The 17,995-nt window shown below is 51.7% G+C and overlaps 1 protein-coding gene across 2 annotated transcripts in view; it reads right to left on the reverse strand.

Annotated features, from left to right (window-relative positions):
• Nucleotides 1–17,995, reverse strand: part of RANBP17 (RAN binding protein 17) — a 1,522,743-nt gene that overhangs the window by 1,128,213 nt on the left and 376,535 nt on the right. For both annotated transcript variants that reach the window (XM_078653359.1, XM_078653358.1), the window contains exon 12: nucleotides 1,181–1,374. In XM_078653359.1, coding sequence (XP_078509485.1) covers nucleotides 1,181–1,374 — 194 coding nt within the window. The remainder of the gene's footprint in view (nucleotides 1–1,180; nucleotides 1,375–17,995) is intronic.

The raw sequence follows: 17,995 nt of genomic DNA on the forward strand, positions 1-17,995 counted from the left end.
GTGGCTAAAGAAACTGTGAATGGCAGCCAAATCAAACAATAGGTGAAATGGATACTGAAAGTTGGGCAGTAAAGAACAAGTTACTTACCTTTGGAAATGCTCTTTCTGGTGGATATCTATCTAAGCACAGATGACTCACCTAGTGAATATCTAAAGGCACCAGAAAAACAGTGAAGAAGGGCACTATCCGAAGACAGTCTGTACCTGCTCAATCCAAGTCGGACAGCTGTATGACTATCGCAGTTGGCAGGCCTCCCGCGAAAACGACAGAGTTGGAGGGTGATTCATGCCCTACCACAGCCCAGAGACTAGGTGAGACACTGTTAGTAATAACGCCCTTAAGAGAATAATAACTAAAGAGCTGGAGCTGTGTACCTGCACTGTTTTCTACACCTGAAAGACCCTAGGATATGAAAGGGGGAAAGGTGGGGTAGTGATAGGGGAGGTGGGGCGTGACCCTTCTTAGCTGTACTAGCCTTGCACCAGCATGTCAGATATTTGACACAACTCGTGTTAATGTGTAGTTTTGCGTCTTAACATACATCAGAATATTTTTCTTTTTGCTAAGACAAGCACTGGGTTGGAAAATCACGTTACTGTGCAGCTAGATGTCTACTGAGCTCCCAGCCTGTGGAACCCCAACACTAACCTCCATAAGAAGCCGGTGACTGCCTGCCATTGCCTTGCCACCACTGACTGTCAATACTGGAGAGATTTCATTTTGCAGAGCCAGTGTAGGATGGACCCAGGTCAGTAGAGGTAAACAACACAGTGGCCTACCGAAAGGGGCGTGGCATATGGCCTGCTCTATTTAAAATATCAATTATTAGGAAGGTCAAGGGTATTCTCTACAGCAATAGCTCTACACATACACATATCAAAACAATACACTGGTGCACTAATCCATTGTGCAAATTAATATAATATGGTCAGCGAAGTTTTCTGATGAACCTTAAAAGAAAGAGAAGGATCTGTACTTAAATGGGAAAGTGATTTAAGAAGCCGGTTGCATGTAGCATCCAAAATTACATTTACAAAAGACACATTTTTAGACAACAATTTTCATCATAAAACTCTATAAGCTAGTCTGCCATTTTCTATATGCATTTTAGTGCATTGCTCGTCCATGCATTCATGCATAATTAGATTTTGTATTATTAAACCACTTGCTTGAACTCACCTTCTTGGATTGGCAGCTCCATAGGGTTGCCAGTGGGGGAATGCAGAATCTTTTGGTAGTTTTGTGCACTTTGGTCAAATAACTGAACAAGAAGAGTGCAGGATTTTTCATATTCACAGCGACTAACTGTACAGAGTTGTTCAAGCTGCTGAAATACAGTTGCCGTATCGTCAAGCGGATCGTCCAAGCCATCTCTGAAATACATGTAAATAGCCTACTTAAAATATTGAATAGTTTTTGCGTGGTTTTTATTATGATAGGTTACTTATAGGAACATTTTACACCGAGAGCCCAGCCATATTTTTGGCAGCCTTCAAGGATACCCTCTGCGTATTTGGCATCCTCATACTCGGGAGCCTGAGCAGAATTATTAACTGGCTACGGAACTCCTCTGCATCCACGTACAACTGTCTGTTTCTGGAGAATTTCACGTGGAAACCACAAATTGTTGCTTATGCTAACCAGTAGTTGTGGCGTCTTCCACCACGATAATGGCTGATTTAACTATCAAGATTTCTACAAATTAATCTATTGATGGGTTGGCAAGAGGGCAACATTTAATAATAGCTGAGGGTTAGAACGGCTACTCTACTAGTGCTGCTTGCAGCTCCTCTATACTAGTTGCAATCTGTCTTCCTTAACATATATTACCCTTTAAAATGGGTATTTAAGGCAATATGCACAAACACATTTTCCCATAGGCACAGAATGGGTAAAAACCTTTGATACATCTGGCCCCAAGTGTTTTCTAATTTTCATAGCTCAATTTGAATGGCTGTTTTTAATATTTAATACTTCCACAGTGCTTCACGCCGCACATAGCACTTTTAAAAGCTATATAAATATAAAGACAGTATAAAGAAATAAGAAAGTTTATAAAATCTCGACAAATTGCATCAAATCAATCTGTTACAAATCTAATGAAGGATTCTATCTCTGCTTGCAAAAACAATATGAACAATTTATTTATTGAAGAGTTTTAGATCTTCCCAAACACCTTGACTTTTTTTTTAATTTGCACTATGAGACCTGTTAGAAATTGGGTCTCTAGTTGGTAGAGGTATGCACCCTGTACACGTAGAGACCACAATCCAAGCCATGCTAAGCTAGATACACACTAAAAACAACCTGTGCTCACCCTCTTGTAGCTTGGCACGGAGCAGGAAGGCTTATCTAAAGAGGCAATGTGTAAAGTATTTGTGCGAAAAAACTGGTGAACTGCTGCACTCCAGGTGGTCAAATGTATATTGGTGATTCAATTTTCAAATGATTAGGGTGCTGAAGATGATTACCTCCTGTTCTTAGGGTACCAAAACGTGATGCAACAGAAAAACCTTTCACCGTGAAAAGTAAAATTCTAAAGCACTCCTTTGGCTATCCAAATCGCTGGGTTCAAAATAAAGGAAAAAGCCGGTTGACTTTTCTGTGGGATGGTCCCAAATTTATTCAATCATAAACTTGAATCATATTGAGTCATATGATCAGTGTTCCATCTGGAAATTCATTCAAGTGAAGATCATCAAAAGATATTTAATAATCCAGTAGCATAATGCTAGCACGTTGGAAACATGTCCCCAATGCATTTCAAGCCGTAGCTCTTCTTCAGGGGGAATATCTGAAAAAGGTACAAAAAACAACATGTACCTATTGGCGTAGATCTCTGCCCAGTTATAGACCTCGCCCAATTTGTAGTCCACTGTATCTCTTTTGAACTTCCTCAATTTTCTTTCATTGATTTAATTGGTGTACCTATCGAATTGGGAATTAATGTCTTCTAGCGTTTTAGCCCATTCCTTACTGGACAGTTTACCGCTTAGTTCTTGTTTCAGTAGGGAGACTTCACTCTCCAGCTCCTCTAGCATTCTGGAAAGTTTCTCGACAACTAATGAAATGAGGTCGAGAGAACACTTGTTTAGAATTCCGTACCATCTTTCTGTAAAGTGTGCATTATTCTTGCATAAGGTAGAATTGAGGGGGATACGTAGTCCCCTGGGTATTCTCTGAACTTTGTGGTATCTGATGAGAGTACTTGCGTACAAACGCTGGCAGATTTCTCTCTTGGCTGCGAAAAGGAGTTGTCTCATGTTAGATTGTACAGATCCAGTACTGGATGCGATACATTCTGGCTCTTGGATAAGCGAATAGATTCTGTGGTGTCATCCGAAGAAAATCCGAAGGTGTCTACTTTGTTACTTCTCAAGTTTGCACGCATTTGGGTATAAGTACTGGGGCTCTGACCCTACCAAGACAGTACATTACTGGAAATGTGAGGAACTCTGCTAGAAGTAAAGAGGGCTGTGCTTGAGAAGTAACAAAGCAGACACCTTCGGATTTTCTTCGGATGACACCAACAGAATCTATTCGCTTATCCAAGAGCCAGAATGTATCGCATCCAGTACTGGATCTGTACAATCTAACTTAAGACAACTCCTTTTCGCAGCCAAGAGAGAAATCAGCCAGCGTTTGCACGCAAGTACTCTCATCAGATACCGCAAAGTTCAGAGAATGCCCAGGGGACTAAGTTTCCCCCTCTAATTTACCTTATGCAAGAATAATGCACGCTTTACAGAAAGATGGTATGGAATTCTAAATAAGTGTTCTCTAGACCTTATTTTATTAATAGTCAAGGAACTTTCCAGAATGCTAGAGAAGCTGGAGAGTGAAGTCTCTCAACTGAAACAAGAACTAAGCGGTAAACTGTCCCGTGAGGAATGGGCTAAAACGCTAGAAGACATTAATTCCCAATTAGATAAGTACACCAATGAAATCAATGAAAGAAAATTGAGGAAGTTCAAAAGAGATACAGTGGACTACAAATGGGGCGAGGTCTATAACTGGTGGAGAAGAGTCTTGCCGGTGGCAGGGGCAGGCTCCATCTACTTAGCGCTTGTGTGTTATCAGCTGCACGGATAGCGCTGCACTTCTAGCGCGCTGTTTTTAACTGATGCGACTGAGGCTCATTTTAAAACGTGATCGTGTGTGTTGATATTTTAAAACTGAAATTGAAAACTGTACTTCACTATACCTGTACCTCACCTCATCTCCAGGCTGAGTTAGAGCTTGGGGAACCACGTAGTCCGCCCACTCCCGCCCCGTTCCGCCGCGTCCAATCATGGGCGTTTGAGCGGAGGGTGAGGAGGAGCCCAGCACTTCCGGGTTCAGGGCTCACAGCTCAGCGCTCTAGCGACACTGTGTGTGGATACTATTTAAAGACCAGGTAAAGCGCACTCGCGCTGTGGAGAAGAGTCTTGCCGGTGGCAGGGGCAGGCTCCATCTACTTAGCGCTTGTGTGTTATCAGCTGCACGGATAGCGCTGCACTTCTAGCGCGCTGTTTTTAACTGATGCGACTGAGGCTCATTTTAAAACGTGATCGTGTGTGTTGATATTTTAAAACTGAAATTGAAAACTGTACTTCACTATACCTGTACCTCACCTCATCTCCAGGCTGAGTTAGAGCTTGGGGAACCACGTAGTCCGCCCACTCCCGCCCCGTTCCGCCGCGTCCAATCATGGGCGTTTGAGCGGAGGGTGAGGAGGAGCCCAGCACTTCCGGGTCCAGGGCTCACAGCTCAGCGCTCTAGCGACACTGTGTGTGGATACTATTTAAAGACCAGGTAAAGCGCACTCGCGCTGTGGAGAAGAGTCTTGCCGGTGGCAGGGGCAGGCTCCATCTACTTAGCGCTTGTGTGTTATCAGCTGCACGGATAGCGCTGCACTTCTAGCGCGCTGTTTTTAACTGATGCGACTGAGGCTCATTTTAAAACGTGATCGTGTGTGTTGATATTTTAAAACTGAAATTGAAAACTGTACTTCACTATACCTGTACCTCACCTCATCTCCAGGCTGAGTTAGAGCTTGGGGAACCACGTAGTCCGCCCACTCCCGCCCCGTTCCGCCGCGTCCAATCATGGGCGTTTGAGCGGAGGGTGAGGAGGAGACCAGCACTTCCGGGTTCAGGGCTCACAGCTCAGCGCTCTAGCGACACTGTGTGTGGATACTATTTAAAGACCAGGTAAAGCGCACTCGCGCTGTGGAGAAGAGTCTTGCCGGTGGCAGGGGCAGGCTCCATCTACTTAGCGCTTGTGTGTTAGCTGCACGGATAGCGCTGCACTTCTAGCGCGCTGTTTTTAACTGATGCGACTGAGGCTCATTTTAAAACGTGATCGTCTGTGTTGATATTTTAAAACTGAAATTGAAAACTGTACTTCACTATACCTGTACCTCACCTCATCTCCAGGCTGAGTTAGAGCTTGGGGAACCACGTAGTCCGCCCACTCCCGCCCCGTTCCGCCGCGTCCAATCATGGGCGTTTGAGCGGAGGGTGAGGAGGAGCCCAGCACTTCCGGGTTCAGGGCTCACAGCTCAGCGCTCTAGCGACACCCGCTTCCCCTATAAATGTGCCTGGGTCAGCGTCCGCGCAGCGGACGCGTGCAGCGGGCGCGCCGGAAGCGCGCCAAAGTCGAGCCAAAGTCAAGCCCGTCTGCGCCCGTCCGCGGCCGGACGGGGCGCGGGGCCATAACCCCTGGCTCTCCTACACTCAGCACCATAAGGTATGGCAGACAGGAATTGTTAGATCTGCAGCCCCACACTCCCTTATGCTGTAACCACGCCATGAGCGCACTATCGATGAAGAATTGTAGTGCATGCACGTTTACGCCACTTAATACTGTGTTATCTAACAATGCGATAAGTACAGTAAAAGCAGCTCTACTTAACTGCAGATCTATGCGGAAACACCGTATAGAAATATTTCATTTACTTGAAGATGATAATATTAATATTCTGTTTCTCACGGAAACTTGGCTGGATGAATATTCAGATCCTGACATTATTCAGGCCTTACCACCTGGCTATTCCCTCTCGCGACTGGACAGAAAGGATGGCAGAGGAGGTGGCATTGCTATTGCTACTAAAGCGCCTATAAAATGCACCCTCTCTCCTATTTCTGTTGACCATAGTGAAGCTGGCTCCTTCACCATAACCATAGGACCTAATCACTCTCTTTCCGGTATTCTTATGTACCGTCCTCCTGGTAGGCTCTATGATTTCACTCCCACTCTTATGGAGTCCTTAACCCATCTTGCGCTTAGGAAAAATCGCTTATTAGTACTAGGTGATCTCAATGTCCATTTTGAGGATTCATCAGATAAGGAGGCGGCAGATATCATAGCTGAGCTACTCTCCCTACAACTAGAGTTAAAAAACTCCGAACCATCACACCAACAAGGACATCTATTAGACCCTGTATTTGGGAACTGGAAGGGAGTTCAAATCCTGCCTCACCAGCCAATACCCTGGTCTGATCACTTTGTCATCCCTATACTACTCCAAATGGATGGCATTGAGCATCATAAACAAGGGGCGTGGCTTGGGCGCCGATGGCGATGGTCGCCTGAGAGCTCAGCTCCGGGACTGAGCCCGTGATTATCCTGTAAATCGGAGGCTGCGGGGCACCCCGAACCCCGCATTCTGGTGGACGGACCGAAGACGACCTGCCAGGGCCCTTGGTGTGGCTCGGACGAGTGGTGATCCGGCGTAACACCGAAGTTTGCGGACCCAACATGGCGCCCGGACTTCATTGTCCCCCTAGCCGGATCCATTGAACTGGAGGAGCGTCGCTGGCGGCGTCTCGCCCCCGGCTTTGCCGTCCCCTGCTGATTTGTGCACTGAATATCGGCCGGATCGGACTTTCTACAATGAGAATGCACTCGGTTGGGTAACGGGGCGGATGCCCACGTTATAGTGGATCCCGTGAGCGGACGTCTGGTATACCAGGCGGTGGCCGCGCTCACGACACCGCACCTAGCTACAGTCTCCTGGCCAGCCCACTCCCATGGGAGGCGCGACACTCTGGCGCCACACATCGTCCGGTGGAGTTGGTGACCCTCACCCCGGGTCTTTAGCGGCTGTACGGGCCTGCCCGACCTGGCGGCGGTTGTCTCCGCCTCCTTATCGGTGCCCTCGGACGCCGTGGTGGTGGCGCGAGCCGAAGCGGAGAAGTTCCCGCAGGCCCTGGAGAAGGAGGTCTCCGATACTCGACTTAAGATCCAGTGACCGGGAGGGTCGCGGTCGGCATCTGCTCCCGGAGACGCAGGCCCCTGGACCACCACGGAGTACCCCCGGCGACATGGGGAAACCTAGAGGAGCCAAGGGGCCTACCCCAACCGCCTCAGACTCGGAGACCCAGGACAAGGAGGAACATGGGGACCCAAAGAGTTCTGGTGGTGCGTCGATGCAACAGCAGTTCGACCGCGTCCTGGAGGCGATAGCGACCACGCGATCGGCCCGCCAACAGGACATTGCTCAGGTGGCGACGGGCCTTGGTCTCCTTAGAGCGGACCACGGCAAACTGTCGGACCGGGTCAAGGAGGTGGAGAGCTCGGTGAAAACCTTGGAGCCGGCGCAGCGAACCTTGGCTGCGACTATGAAGGATGCCTTATCCCGGATTGCAACCCTAGAGCAGAGGGCGGAAGATGCGGAAGGCCGCAACAGGAGGAACAACATCCGTGTGGTGGGCCTTCCGGAAAAGATCGAGGATGGCGACATGGTGGCATACTTGGAGGCCTGGCTCCGTGACACGGTGGCCCCGGAGGGGCTCTCCTCCTTCTACACCTTGGAACGTGCCCACAGAGTTCCGGCGCGGCCACCGCAGCAGGGACGGGCCCCGAGACCAGTGGTGGCGCGGTTGTTACACTTTCGGGACAGAGACTTAATCCTCAATGCCGCCAGGCATAATGGCCCATTCAAAGTGGCGAACAGTCAGGTGAACATCTTCCCGGATTACACCTACGAAACTCAACGCAGGCGGTTCTCCTTCCTGGCGGTCAAGCGCGAGCTCAGGAGCGAGGGCATCCAATACTCGCTACTCTATCCTGCTAGGCTCCGCATCATTGTCGATGACAAGACTCAATTCTTCGACACCCCGGAGGATGTCTGTGCTTGGCTCGAGCTTTACAGAGCAGGGAAAGATGGCTTCGGCTCCTCATCCCAACAGGCGGAGGGGCCGGAGCGGAGACGGCGATCCAGGAGGATTAGGAATCGCCGTGGCCGCTCAGGGGGGCCCTCAACTGCGGAGACATCGACGGAGCGGAGGGGAGTGCTGGAGGTGTTATCTGAGTTGTCTGGCGCACGGGACGATGCCATTGAAGAGGAAGCGGACCCGGGTGAAGAGGGGGCACAGTCGGACTCCGAGGACTCGGTGACCGATAGCGCCCATACACCGGTGATCACACCGAAGTCGGCGGACGACCTTCTGGATGGACAGGGGTAACGGGGTGAGCTATCTCATTTTGGGAGGGGGCCCGGCAGGGGGGAGGCGATTGCCGTCACTTGCTGCTGACAACGAGGGCGGGGAGGGTGGGGCGCCCCTGTTTTTGCCCCGAGGATCTTTAGTACTGTTTTGGGCTTGTTTTAGTCCTGGTAGCCTGAGCGTCGAGGGCCCACTGCCTCCGCCCGGCCCGCACCTGGCCCTTAAGGCCTTCCTACGGTGGCGACCGCAGGATTAGTAGAGGTTATTGGGTTGTTAGAGGGCAAGGTTTGGATGGGATCTGGATGGTGTTGTTTGGGTCCTGTTCTGGGGAGGGTGGGTGGGGGTTTGGTTCGTTCTTGGGTTGTTGGGCCTTGGTTGGGGAAAATGGCCGCCATCAGTGCTGGGACGTATGATGTACTTTTTTTGAGGGGACCCGGACGGGGGGACTGTGCGAGAACAATATGGGACAATGGCTGATATTGCTAATCTCAAATGTGTTACTTGGAACGTGAGGGGGCTTCATACTATGTCCAGGCGCCACAAGGTCCACGCTTATTTAGTGCGTAGGGGAGTGCAAATGGCGCTGCTGCAGGAAACTCATTTGAACAAGGCGGAAGGGGCGGCGCTGCAGCGTAGATGGTGGGGGCAGGTCTTCTGCACATCGTACTCCGCGTATGCCAGAGGGGCGCTCATTTGGGTTAGAGCTGGGGTCCCCTTCCAGGTCACGAACACAGTGATAGATCCAGAGGGGCGTTACGTGGCCATTTCGGGCACTTTAGGAGGGAGGGACTTGAACGTTTGCTGTATATACGCTCCTAATGTGGACCAGACTGCCTTCCTTTCCAGGTTGTCGGGCTCGTTGGCCCACTTCTTTTCCGGGCCCCTTTTGCTTGGGGGAGATTTCAACTCAGTAGTGGACGTAGACACTGACCGCTCTCATCCACCCCTTCCCGATTCTCCGGTTCGTCGCACGGCTAAGGGTCGTAAGGATTGGCAGACCCGCTGGGGTCTGACGGATATCTGGAGGGCGCACCACCCCACGTCTAGGGACTATTCATACTTCTCGAGCCTACATGAGTTGCATGTCAGACTGGATGGGTTTCTTGGCTCGCCCGAACTGGTTTCGGCAGCGGTCCGATCTGAGTACCTGTCCAGGACCATTTCCGACCATAACCCCCTCCTGTTGGACCTTCGCTGGCTCCCCGGGGCGCCGGCGGTGCCCACCTGGAAGTTGCGACCCGAGATTCTTGAGGACAGTGTATCCAGGTCGGACCTGGAGGATAAGGTATCGGAGTATTTTGCGTCCAACAGCGGCACTGCGAGTACAAGAGCGTTAGAGTGGGACGCTTTTATGGTAGTGGTGAGGGGTTACTGCATCTCTAAAAAGGTGGGCATGAGGCGAGTTATCCTGGCTGACTTAGATGCAGCAGACCGGACACTCCGCGAGCTGGAAATTCGCCGCCCCGGACGCCCGGAATTACAGGTACGCACGGCGGGGGCGAGGGAGAAGGTGGCGGCGGAGGTCGAACGGCTTCGCTGTTTTGATTATAAGGCCTACACGGTCCGATCCATCGCGGAGGGGGACAGATCGAGCGCGTTGTTGGCATGGCTGGCCAACCCTACGCGTCAGTCCTCATTGACGACAAGTATGCGTAAGGCGGATGGAACCGAGGTATACACTCAACCGGAGATTCTCAGCTGCTTCCGGCATTATTACGAACGTTTATACCGCAGTCGCTCCGCGCGAGACCCTGACCGGCTCGATAATTATCTACGCCCACTGGAGCTCCGTACAGTGGAGCGCGAAGTGGCGAAAGCCCTGGGGTCCGACATAGAATTAGGGGAGATCCGCGGTGCCATTAAACGGATGGCGAGAAATAAGACCCCGGGCCTAGATGGCCTACCCGTGGAGTTTTATGCGGCTTATGCTGACCTCCTGGCCCCTAGGTTATTGGTGGTCTACAGAGAGGCGAAGAGGCTGGGGCGGCTCCCGAGCTCGATGTGTGAGGCGTTGGTGGTTCCTCTCCTCAAACCGGGGAGGGACTCGTCAGACCCGGGGTCTTACCGTCCCTTATCGATGCTGACGGTGGACTATAAGATACTGAGCAGTATCTTGGCCTCGAGACTGCTGGGACACATGAGTTCCCTGGTGCATGTGGACCAAGCGGGTTTTATCCCACGGCGTAACACGACTATGAATATTCGCAGGTTGTTCCGTTTGCTAGGGGAACCGTTCGTGGATGCCCCGTCCCCGGTCGTTTTATCAGTGGACCTGGAGAAGGCTTTTGATAGCCTGGAGTGGGACTACCTTTGCACGGTGCTGCGGAGATTTGGCCTTGGTGAGGGCTTCATTAGATGGACCGCGGTTCTCTACGCCTCTGCATCGGCCAGGGTCCGGGCGGGACCACTGATTTCCTCGCAATATCCGGTAGAACGTGGCACGAGACAGGGGTGCTCGTTGTCCCCACTTCTTTTTGCACTGGCGGTGGAACCACTCGCATTGCATCTTCGATCGGGAGCCCACTATGTGGGCCTGTGGACGCCTTCGGGCCCGCACTACGTTTCGCTGTATGCAGACGATCTGTTGCTCTTCCTAGAGGACCCGCTCGACGCCTTACATGGGGCGGCGACGGCGCTCACGGAGTTTGGGGAGGTTTCGGGCCTCCGGGTGAATTGGTCTAAGACCTGTCTTTTCCCGGTTCGTAAGGGTGCCCCCGCCCCCACTCTAAGTAGGGAGATTAGATGGGAACCCGACTGCTTTAAGTACTTGGGGGTGTTCGTCTATCACGACCCATCCGACCTCCTGGATGGGAACATTGCCCGCTGCACTCGAGCACTTCGAGGTTGCATGGACTTCTGGGCCACGCTGCCGCTCTCGGTGGCGGGACGGGTCGCTCTGCTTAAAATGGTGGCGCTTCCCAGGCTCTTATATTATTTCCGGACACTACCGATCTGGGTCCCACCGGCCACGTTTCGAGTATTACGGTCTATGGTGGTCGGATTCCTCTGGGGCTCGGGCCGCCGTCGGGTGGCCCTCAAGACCCTGGTGAGGCCGAAGGACGAGGGGGGGCTTGCGGTACCGGACTTCGAAAAGTATTATTTGGCGGCGCAGCTCCAGACCTTCACCCAGGAGATCGCCCGGGAATTCCGAGGCCCGGAGGACAGACGGGGGACGGGCATGGCCAGGCATGTTATCTCCTTCATAGCGCTGCGACAACGTTTGGCCCTGCGGGCTTTGTCGCTGGAGGAGCGGACCGTCCGCCTGTGTTGGAATCGGGCTCACGCCCGAGGCCATCTGAGAACACCATATGCGCCCGAAATACCTTTGGGGATGCTGACGGCCCTCCCCCATGGAGGTGATTGGTCACGATTGGCGGCCTGGGAGGACGCCGGCTTACAGCTGGTAGGGGATCTGTATGAGGACGGGGCGCTCTTGCACTTCCAGGATCTTATCGACCGCTTCGAGATCCCCCGTGGTGACTTTCTGTTGCACTCGGCCATTGTTCGAGCGATCCAGGCGCACTGGAAGAGCGGGCAGGAGGAACCCGCCTTATCTCCGGTGTGCCAAAACGTGATGATGTCTGCGGGCACGGTGAAGGCGGTCACTTGCCTTTACGGCAGATTAATCAACGAGGGGTTGGCTCCTCTCGCTGCTTTGAGAAACCGCTGGGAGGTGGACATTGGCAGGGAGATCCCGGAGACGACCTGGTCCCAGTTGGTGCGGCGAGCCTGGAAGGGCACGCGCCACGCCCGTTTTCAGCTGGTACACTATTACGTTCTCCATAGAGCATATCTGACCCCAGTGAAAATTAAGCGATATTTTGCCACGAATTCGGCGGATTGCCCTAGGTGCCCGGCTCAGGAGGCGGACCTCCTCCACATGTTATGGGCCTGCCCGGGATTATCATCCTACTGGGTGGAAGTGGGGAAGACCCTGGAGGAGGTAACGGGGAGATCCTTATCATTTGATGAGGCGGTGGGACTCCTACACTGGTTCCCTCATACCCCCAAGAATAAAATCTCCAGCAAATTTATCGACCTTGGGCTCCTTCTTGCTAAGCGAGAGGTGACCAGGAATTGGAAGGCACGAGTTGGTCCGACAGGAAGTCGTTGGCACGGCGAGCTCTTGAAGTGGGCGGCGGGGGAGAGCACCCTGAGGTACCAACTGGCTTGGAGGCAGCGTAATGAGAAGGCGCAGGAGGCAGCGTTGGAGTGGGAAATGTTAGTGCAGGCCCTCAGGGATTATTGCGCCCCCAGCGACTCTGAAGATGAGGAAGCGACTCGCCCTGAGTCCCATTGAAACATTTGCACTATTAGTCCTGTTGCTTTCCCCATGGGTCCCATGGCAGATCCTGTTGCGGTTGTTCTCAGGCGCTGATGGCGGGGTTGGGTGGGATTTATTTTGGTTAGTAGTACTTTGAGGGTGGGGATTCTTCTTTTGGGTTTATAGGCTTGTTTGGAAAAGCAGATGACGGACAGTGGATCATCCGGACCAGCTCTGACATCCTTCTGAGCCCCTATTGATTGTCGCCGCCCGACCCCAGGGTTGTGGGCCGGAAGGCTGTGTACGGAACTTACGGTGTGGGGACAGTGGGTTGTATTTCACTGATATTGTTGGTGTTATTATGCTGGTCGATTTTGTAACGGTTTACTAATTCCTGCAATAAAAATATATTTCAAAAAAAAAAAAATTGAGCATCATAAACAAAGCTTACAGCAATACACACGTAGGAAATGGAATTTTTTTTCCATAGACTCCTTCATAAAAATCCTCCAAGATGCTGGCCCTCCGAAAGGACTGGAATGTGAGACAGCATATAATCACCTGCAAGTATGCATCACGAAAGCCCTGGACATCACTGCCCCCAAACGCACTATGACTAATGCCACGAGGAAAAATAAATCGGCCCCTTGGTTTAGTCAGGAGCTTCAAGGCGCCAAAACTGCTTGTAAAAAGCTTGAAAGAGAATGGCGTCAAAATTTCTGTCCGGAAATTAAATCCCGGTACAAAGCAGCACAAAAAGAATATAATAAAAAGATACGAGCGTCCAAAGCTTCTCACTACAATGACCGGATCCAGGAAGCTGAAAACTCCTCGAAGGAGCTTTTCCAGATATTTAAGGAAATATCTATAATTGACTCCAGCCCTACCTCCCATAATGATTCAGTGGAAACTTGCAACAAAATCGCGAACTATTTTTCTGGCAAAATCGCGAATATATATGCTAGTTTCTCTGGAAACAAAATGCCTGGTATTGATTTTGTGGAGAGTAATGATCACATAAGCACCCAACTCCATCTAGATGCTTTTTCTGTTCCATCTGCGGATATATTAGTGTCTACCTGCAAGAGTATTAAATCCGGCTCTCCAAGTGATCCTGCGCCTCCTAAAATCCTAGCAGCCAGTCTGTCGGTCTTAGAGCCCCACTTCAGACACATACTTCAACTATCCTTTTCCACTGCATGTATACCTGCAGAATGGCAGAAAGCCATAGTGCTCCCCATCAAAAAAAACCCAATATGAGTCAGGATTTATTGGAGAATCTACGTCCCATCTCCCTGCTACCCTATCTGGCTAAACTAGCAGAGAAAATAGCCAATGTCCAACTTATGGCCCATCTTGAAGCCCAAAATGCCTTTCACACATCACAGTCCGGCTTCAGATCAAGATTCTCCACAGAAACAGCTCTCCTGAGAGCTACCGAAACCCTGCGGGAGGGAGCCGATGAGGGCAAGACTATGGCCCTTATCATGCTAGACCTCAGCGCCGCGTTTGACACTGTAGCTCATTCCACCTTGCTACAGTGTCTAAACCGGGCGGGTGTCACCAAAGAGGCTCTGGGGTGGCTGAAAGCTTTCCTCACCAACAGAAGCTTTCAGGTCCAAAGAGGGATCTTCCTCTCAGATAGTATGACACTGGGACAGGGGGTACCTCAGGGCTCTGCCCTGAGTCCCACCCTGTTCAACCTGTACATGGCTCCTCTGGCAGAGGTTGTTCAATCGTTCGGCGTAGAGCTAGTCTCTTACGCCGACGATACTCAACTTTTGATCTCCCTTTCTCAAGCTCCCTCCTCTGAGGCCGATAACTTTAAATCCTGCATGAGAAAACTCGCAGTCTGGATGAACGAAAACTGCCTCAAATTAAATGGTACAAAAACAGAGGTACTAATAATAGGAGGAAAAGATTCAATGTGGACGAAAGACTGGTGGCCTACCTGTTTAGGACCTTTACCTACTCCTAGTCAGGAAGCTAAGAACTTGGGTGTCTGGATAGACAACAAGCTCTCTTATGACAGCCATGTCAAAAAAACGGTAGGTAAGTGCTTTGGAGTCATGAAAACTCTTAACCGTACCCTGGACCTGCTCCCTCTGAACTCCAGGCGTACCATGACTCAGGCACTTATCACCTCCCGAATAGATTATGGTAATGTGCTGTTGTTGGGAACATCGGACAAAAACATCAGAAAGTTACAAGTCCTGCAAAATTCAGCCGCACGCCTTGTGCTAAGACTTCTCCCGTAGGGCTCCTTCTAAACCCTCTCTGGCCTCCCTTCACTGGCTGCCTATTGGGAAGAGGATACTATTCAAAGCTCTCCTCTGGTGCCATAGGATCATCCATCAAAAAGCCCCCTCTTATATGTCCGACTTAGCCCTACCATACGAGCCGAATAGGTCCCTTCGCTCCAAGGGCATGGGGCTGCTCAAAACATCGCTCGTGAAAAAAGCTAGGATGGGTGGTAAGTCCTTTCGCACCCTTGCGGCCAGGAAATGGAACACCCTCCCTACTTCCATCAGGTTAGAAAATAAGGAGGCCTCTTTCAGGAAACTGCTGAAGACACATCTTTTTACTCTCTAAACTGCCAGCTTCCCTGGTCTTGGTTAAGTTTCTCTCTCCACAGCGCGGGGACACGCCGGGAGGCGTCACCAGGCGCTTTATAAGCCCCTTTAATAAAATAATAATAATGGGCAGAGATATACACCAATAGGTACATGTTGTTTTTTGTACCTTTTTCAGATATTCCCCCTGAAGAAGAGCTACGGCTCGAAATGCATCGGGGACATATTTCCAACCTGCTAGCACTATGCTAATGGATTATGAAATATCTTTGGATGATCTTTTCTTGAATGAATTTCCAGATGAAACACTGATCATATGACTCAATATGATTAAAGTTTATAATTGAATACATTTGGGCCCATCCCACAGAAAAATCAACCGGCTTTTTCCTTTATTTTGAACCCAGCGATTTGGATCGCCAAAGGAGTGCTTTAGATTTTAACCTTACACTGTGAAAGGTTTTTCTGTTGCATAAAGTATTTGTGCAACACACAAACACAGTAACACAATTGTATGAATAAAACAAGACAAAAATGGCAAAAATCCAATAAGTAGAAAAAAAGAAAAAATCGAAATCTAGAGCTTAGGAGTCAAATAGCGTTCAGGGGGATACTTGAGGTTGTGCTGGACTGGGGTACATCCAAAGTTCAGGCCGACCACAAAGGAGGGCAGGCCGACTACAAGATTCACGCAGGATCCGCTGAAAAAGTACCTTGGATGGAGTAAGTGTCCTCATCGAAGACTTGATGCGTTGGTTCCGATTCACCCAGTCAGGTACAGTCATCGTCGTTGAGCCTCGCAGTCGGGTCCTGTGTGGTCGTCAAGCCACGCTGGTATGTTCTCAAATAGGCACTGTGTCGTCGTCGAAGGGCACTGCAGCGGTTCTGATCGGCGCAAAGTCGTCCCTGCATCAACTCTGATAGTTCAAGACAGCAAAAATCACCTTTCAAGGGCCCAGGACTGGATTGACACTGGGACTCACAGATAGCAGAGGCCAGGTGCTGTTGCAGGGATGAAGGAAGTCTTCGATGGCCCTGAGACTTCAGAACAGGGGGCAAGCAAGCAAGCCCTTGAAGTCATCCTGGATTCAAGTGAGATGGATCCAGTCCTTCTCCTCAGCAGGGCAGAGATCATCAGGCAGCAGGGCAGCAAAGCAGAAAATCAGTTCTTGCAGAGCAGCAGTCAAGCGGAATGGCAATTCTTGTAGCACAGCCCTCTTTACTCCTAGCAGAGTTCCTCACAGTTCCAGTAATGTACTGTCTTGGTAGGGTCAGAGCCCCAGTACTTATACCCAAATGTGCTTTTGAAGTGGGGGTGACTTCAAAGTAGGCCCTTGAAGTGTCCATGTCCCCTTTCATCCCAGCCCTGTCTGACAGGCTATCTGTGGGGGGGTAATCAACCCTCTGTGTTGTGGGGGCGTGGCCACGGCGGAGAGCGGAATGGCCACTCTTCAGTGAAGCTTCTCCATGCGGGCTCCCGGCGGAGACGAACACGGCATGATCCGCAACTCCAACTTGCCGCAACTTACCTGATTGGCCTCCTGATGCTGCCCGGTGCCTTTGGGAACTTTTATTGCCATCGGGAGCGACCTCGGCGGTGAGTGGGGCGGAGGGGAAGCGAGGCCTCCGGACCTCGGCGCCATCTTCCCTTCTGCGCCGGTACACTGGGTGGGTGCGGTTCGGGTCTCGCCCGCCGGGCCTCTCGCTCTTCGCTGCTCCCTCCGGGCCTCCTGGCGCGCTGCCCTTCCTCCGCGCCCCCCCTCCCCCGGTTGGGGCGCCTGATTCCTGACGCGCTCCGGGGCCTCGGGCCTAAGGGTGCGCTGGATCCGGGGCCTCGATTGGTCGGCCTGTGCGGGGGTTTTTTGGGCGGCGGGCGGGTGCGCTTGTCTGGGGGCGGCGGGACTCGGGGTTTGTGACGGCCGAGATTACCGGGGGCGCTCACCGGTCACTTCCGGCGGCTCTGCCCCACTCGCGCCTGGCGGAACGGCTGTTTCCCCCCCATCCTCCTGGCCTTATGTCGGGAGAGGGTCGCTCCCCGCCCTGAGGCCCGCTGAATCTGGCACGCGTTGTTGCTGGTGCCCGGCCTCCGCTGTGTCCTCCTGCTCCCTGCATATGACCGTTGGCGACTGCTAAGAACCATCGCGCCACATCTGAGGGCCGAACCTCTGCCGCCCTCGCTTGCCGTGCTCGGACGTTGCACACTCCACTGGGGCCTACCGGAGCTCGAACCTGCCAACGCCCTATTGCCACCTACGTTGTAGATTGGCGCTGAGGACAGTTGCTGTTGCCACCGCATCTCCCTCTCAATCTCGGAGATGGGGAAGAGGGACCTGAATCAACGGAAGCTCAGCTTCGATAAGACCTCTCTCCTCACCACTGACCCCCCTCCGGGGACGGCCTCTGGGGCCGCTGGCGCAGTGGAGGCGGGGGATGCTACTGCGATGATGGCCGCCATGATGGGGGAAATGCGCGCTGGCTTCAAGGCGCTGGACACTTGCTTTGACGCACTGGACCAACGGCTTTCGGACATGAGCTCCGCAGTTCAGGCTCATGACCGTAGACTTGATTTAGCGGAGTCCAGGATTTCGGACATTGAGGACGCGGCTGCGAAGTCGCTGAAACGGCTGGAACGGGTTGAATCAATCCTAAAAAGCGTGGCCATAAAAAATGAGGACTTAGAAGTGCGTAGCCGGCGCAATAACATTCGTATCTTAGGCGTGGCGGAGAC

This window comes from Lissotriton helveticus, chromosome 7, assembly GCF_964261635.1.
Source record: "Lissotriton helveticus chromosome 7, aLisHel1.1, whole genome shotgun sequence".
Taxonomy (NCBI): domain Eukaryota; kingdom Metazoa; phylum Chordata; class Amphibia; order Caudata; family Salamandridae; genus Lissotriton; species Lissotriton helveticus.